Below are 6,000 nucleotides of genomic sequence, written 5' to 3'. Positions count from 1 at the left end.
GAAAAACATACATTTGAATTTTGAAAGCTTTCAGTTTATTTATGATTAATAATTGTTTGTAAATAAACTTCTAAGTTTACAATTAAAATTTTGAAGACTTGAATCCCATCGAGTTGAAAATTATTCATATTTCATAATTGAAAATTTTTGAATATGAAGTTTCGAAAGCTTTGCATTTTTATTGATCCCATTTTCAAAACTTTAATCTACTAACATTTTAATATTTAACGTTTTGAAACTTGTCTGTTTTCTAAGTTTCAATCTGAAGCTTTAAAAAATTTCAAGAGATTTCAAAAGATTTTCAATATATGAGGATGTTTTAAAAGATGTCAAGAAAATTTTAACTTATTTTTATAATCTAAAGGAATTTCTAAGAATTAAAAAATATTTAGAAGGGTTATTTTTAAAAATTCCAATGTCTTCCAAATCTTTAAAAAAAGTTCTAGGTATTTCAAATGTTTTTGAAGTATTTGAAAAATTTTAGCGAATTAAAAGATTCCAAAGAATTTTCAATTGATTACGGTAATTTAATATGAGATTTTGAAAGATTTGATATATCTTAGCATATTTTAATAGATTGCAAGGAATGTTCAAATTATTTAAATAATGTAATATGAGATTGTAATAGATTTGCAATATTTAAGGTTTTTTTTTTAATTTCAAGGAATTTCAAGAGCTTTGAAAATTTTCAAGAGACTTCAAAAGAATTTAAAAGATTTCATATATTTGAGGCTGATTTTTTTGTTGATTCATCAATACGGTAGAAAAAATTTGTTTTCTGAAAATTTAACTATTTTGTAGGATTTTTTTTTTATTGTTTAAAAAGTAATTTTTTTATAACTACAAGAAAATTAATCTTTATGTCAAAAATGTAACTATGATTAAACATCAATATTTTGTCTAGAAAATTAGACTTGTAGGAAAATAAATTTCTTTGATGCATGTTCATGTATTTTATTTAAAATGCCTTTTTTAGTATACAATTCAGCTTTTTGGATGAAAATTTCACTTGTTGTTTAAAAATTTAACTATTTTGTTGAACATTATTTCATTTTCGACAGAAATTTTAATCTTTTGAATTAAAAACTCGATTTTAATTTGAAAATTGTTACTATCAAATTCTGGTTTACGAATTGAGTTTTTAATGCAAAAGATGAAAGTTTCTGTCGAAAATGGAATAATGTTCAACAAAATAGTTGAATTTCTAAACAAAAGAGATTAATTTTAAACGCGGAATTTAATAGAAAAATTTTCAAATTAAAACGCGAATTTTTAATCTGAAAGATCGCACTAGCTGTTCGAAATAGACGAGTGTTTATCAAAATAGTAGATTTTACTACCCAAAAAAGATGACTTTTTATGGAAATTTAGATAAAACCTTCCACAAAAGTAAAAAATGAATCTGAAAATTTCCCGGCTTTCCTCTAAACTTTAGGGTACATTTTAGTGTTTAAAAATCTGGGCTATAATTCCCGGTTTTCCCAGTGAGTGGCCACCCTACTTGAACTTGTGCAGTTCTTTAATTTTCTTAATCTGGCATTAGATTTATTCAGCTATTGATAATAATTGTAGCACAAATAGACAAAATGTACAAACGGATTTTAAGGTCAAATACTGGACAGTTAAAAAACACAAAATTGGTTGATTTATCTCTCAGATTGTAGCTGTCAAAAATTGCTTGCTTCGCGATCGAACAGTTAACTTGGCGTAAAATGCCAACCACTTCAATTCTAATTTCTAAACTTGCCTGAGTTAAAGCCGATATCAGGTTGAGTGCGTGCGGTATACCTACGATGGCCACGCGGCGCACACATGTAAAGGGTTGAGGCCCACTTTGATTTACCTCATGTCCTTCATTGTCGGTGGTGCAAATCTTTGCACACCGACCGAGTCCTGGAATCACTCGTGAATTTAAAACCGATATCACGGGTATACGGGCGAGTAGGGGGCGCCATCTTTCTATCACCTGATATTTCTAATGCATTGTGACTCTATTTCTCTCTGATATTACTTCGGATTTATAGGTTATAATTTAAAAACTAAAGTTATTAAGTAAAAAACATTTACGGGACTTTTTGAAAATATAGGAATATAAAAATAATACGTCGGTATAACGAATGGATACACATTCTAAACTTTATTCATAAAATCTTTCGTGTCATCTTTATAATATATCTATTACACGAACACACATACAAATTTAAAACTTATTCGTTGCGCTGCACAGTGGTCAAAAATCGGAAAAAGGTGGTCAAAATTAGAAAATCTCCATAAAATGGGCCAAATTCGATTACTTACGGGTTTTTGAGGTCCCTGATTATGAATCCGGTGTCAAAAATTCGGAAAACAAAATTACGGATCCCATATGGCGGACGAGAGTGCTAAATAAACTTTCGATTCTTTTCCAAATTGGTATTACGCGGTTTTCATGGTCGCTGATTACGAATCCAAAGGCAAAAATTATTTTTTAAATAAATGAACCATGGATCTAATGTGGCGGACCTTTATAAACGCCTAAAAGGTCATTATCTATTTTGCAGTTACTTTAAAGCTTTAAATGAAAAAAATCTATACAATAAGACAGTCAACTCAAAAAATATTTAACATAACCGTGTATATATTATGAACATTTAGTATCTGTACATGGTTTTTAAAAGATTTTTTTATATGACTCTCTTATTGCATGGAATTTTTTTATCTGAAGCTTTAGAGTAACTGGTGAAATGTTCGAAAATTTGACAAAAAATTGATATAGTAGGACACATCCTATACAAATATTAGAAAGAAGCTCAATGTTCATAAGATTTCACACTCGTTTATCATGAACCCAGAGTATGACTTGCATACTCTCCTTCCGACTATCATCCTGCCATTTTTTGATATTTTAGTGAGCAATACTTTGATATTCCTTTTCATGTTGTTTGTCATCTCATAAACGATTCTCAGCTTTTTAGAAACATTTTTTTTTCTATAATGTCTAAGTATTCTTTTGTAAGTTTCGAGGTAATTTAGATTTTACGAAATCGAATATTTGCTTCCTGCTCATTGAAAAAGTCTTATTGTCAGGTACAGGTTTTAAAAAATGCACAGAAAATATTTGTTCATAACAATTTTTTAATTACAAAAACAAGAAATAATCCAACAAAGCAAAGCGGCGGATCACCCTTTTGTAGAAGTAAGTTCAAGTTAAGGTTACGTTAAGTTTGCATGAATATAAAGTCAAAATTATTTTTTTTAATACACATACGGGGCAAAATACGGTTATGGACATATATGAAGCTTGAAATAAAAATTATGAATAAACTCAAAACCGCAGCTATCCGCAGATGGTTTTTTGATACGTAATTAGGAAAACACTAATTATTATTTTAAACTAAATATCTTAATGGAACTCAACGGAACATTTTTTATATTCATCAAATTATATGACTTCTCGTTTTTTCTTCGAGACGATTTCAACCGACTTTACATGCTCTTGTAAATTACAATCAATAAAATCATGATTCACCAATTAAATACTATTGAAGTACTTACTTTTCAGAGACGATTCAATTTTGGAAAACAGAAATTTGTTCACCATTTCACAAGTTATGCGTTTTTGTTGTGCAGTCGTTTTTCACTTGTATCAAACGCGTTGAATATTAATCGTGAAATGCTCACTTTCCGACTCAATCGCTCAGTAGAAAAAGGATTTTATTGTTATTGCATGTCGCAATAAGTTACACATACACTGCTGAGACTTATCTATAAGTAAAAAACACTTAGGGAAATTTTTGTTGTGCGTTTTTGACCACTTTTTTCCGATTTTTGAACACTTTGCGCTGTTATTACATTTAAACTTATAAAATAATGACTTTCCAGTACATACATTAGCCTCATAATTAATTATAATGATAACTTCACTGTCAAAAACATTTGATCGTAATTTAATGTATTTGTGAATAAAGTCATTTGCCTTAAATTCGCTGAGAATTTTAGAATTTTTAACGTAAGTACAGTGGTTCTTGGGGGTTAAGTTTCTTAATTATTTGCTTAATTGAACTTTTCCACTAAAAAACCAAAGCAATTTATATTTATCTTTAGGAGAAAATATTCTCCATCGTAGATATATCTAAAAATCTCAATAAACGAAGCAACAATAATATATATTGTTGTTGACATTAATTTATATCACTACTTTTTTCAAATTTTTGAAACTTTCCAGTCAGTTAGGGAGGGTAACAAATTTCTTAAGGGAATTATCGCTATGCAGGTATAAATGGTCTTGCTCTAAACTATTTTTCTTAATTTAAAACTAAGAAAATTTATTGTTTAAATTTCAAGAATTTCTTCGTTTTCAGATTTTGAGCTATATCTACAATGCGGAGACAGAAGGAGTATTTTATAGAACTTTAGGAAAGTGTTTTTGACTGTCAAAAGAAAGTTTTCATTGCTATTAGTACTTTGGACAAACCTTTTGTAATTTTTAACTTTAGATATAAATAATATACTTAAGTCGCTGGCGCCAAGAATAAGAGAGCTTACCAACTTAAAAATACTTTGACGTTTTGAAGGAAAAGTCAAAATAACTATAATTGACTTTTTTTAAAGCTGGAAACATACTATTTTACTTAATGATACGTGAAAATCGCAATTATAGTTATTTTCACTTTTTCTTCCTAACTTATATGTATTTTTATGCCTTAAAACAATTTTCTTTTACGATAAAAATGTCTGAAAATCTTTTTTTACATCAAAATAAGTGAATTCGTGCAGTAACAACTAATTCGATGGAGAAAAGGTGACCAAACAATGGAATATATCGAAAAAATCACTGTTTTTAGAGTTTAAATTTTTAAAAGTTTCTGCTAACTGAAGATGTCGTTTTAAAAATCTGAAAAAAATCGCGAAGACTCATTTTGATATCTATAACAAGATTTTTGCAATGTATAATCAAAATTCAAAAATTTTATTTTTTCGGCGCACCCTAGTAGACATATATTTTATTTTATTTTAGGTTATGTTATTTCATTATATATTAAAAATAATGCTCACGTAAAGTGAAAATAATGTTTGATATCGTACTAATAGGGACATTTACACATTACAACATTCTTTCAAATGATCCGCCAAGAATTGTCTAAGAGGTCGAGAACAGAGTTTGCACATGCGCATTGCGCTTGGTGCAAATGATCAGAACGGTTTATGCGCGCTATAGACCCTTAGTGTGTCTACGACCTATCTCTGTCCGTAAGACAGTAGTGGTAAGTGGAGAAGAAGATTTCGCGAGTCTTCCCTCTCTTCTAAAAGTCTGGTCTATCCATTTGACTTCAACCGCTCACCCTGCAAAACCTCACTTTTCAGGGTAAGACCCCTTTCTTTGGCGCACGTCACATATAATGAAAATGACTTCAATCGGAAAGTTTAAGAATGCTTATTCACGCGTATTTTAATTATTTCAATCGGCCACTATACAACCACCTCCAACTCAGGCAAATCTCCTTGAATTATTTTTGAGTTCTTACCATTTACTCCTCCTACTCCGTGATTATAAGAAATTGAATCTTTTGCTACTTTTTCTCCACTGTGCCCTTCTGGTATTTTCACAACTGATGCTTTTCCATAGTTTTTACTAACCATGTTTTCCTTTTCGATAACTTCAATGCTATCATGCTGCTTGTAATTTTTCCTCTTTAAATTCTGATTATCCCAGTACTTGCGGTATTGATTTATAAATTCGCCCATCTCGGACTCAGTTTTTGTTTTATTAATCCATGGATTCTCTTTAAAGGCATCCAAGACTGGCGCATGTTTATCTTCTTCATCTCCTTCATCAGAATCTTCAGTAGTTTGTATTTTCTGCGTTAAATCTCGGCTGATCGATAACTGTTCTGCTAATTCTTGTCGAATCTGTCAAAGAAACAATATTGAACGTAAGGTGGTGTAAAATAATGGTGGTTTTAAGACTATTGTAACATGTTATACATGTGGAAAACGAAGTTAGAATGAGTCGAGCCTAGT

The 6,000-nt window shown here is 29.8% G+C and overlaps 1 protein-coding gene across 3 annotated transcripts in view; it reads right to left on the bottom strand.

Annotated features, from left to right (window-relative positions):
- The window catches only part of LOC117181348 (U3 small nucleolar RNA-associated protein 14 homolog A), an 81,237-nt gene that overhangs the window by 20,752 nt on the left and 54,485 nt on the right, over positions 1-6,000 (bottom strand). For all 3 annotated transcript variants that reach the window (XM_033373917.1, XM_033373919.1, XM_033373918.1), the window contains exon 5: positions 5,505-5,889. In XM_033373917.1, the coding sequence (XP_033229808.1) occupies positions 5,505-5,889 (385 nt within the window). The remainder of the gene's footprint in view (positions 1-5,504; positions 5,890-6,000) is intronic.

The sequence above is a fragment of the Belonocnema kinseyi genome, chromosome 10 (genome assembly GCF_010883055.1).
Source record: "Belonocnema kinseyi isolate 2016_QV_RU_SX_M_011 chromosome 10, B_treatae_v1, whole genome shotgun sequence".
Lineage (NCBI taxonomy): Eukaryota > Metazoa > Arthropoda > Insecta > Hymenoptera > Cynipidae > Belonocnema > Belonocnema kinseyi.
Note: the sequence above shows the minus strand (reverse complement) of the source record. Positions and strands in the feature narration are given on the sequence as shown.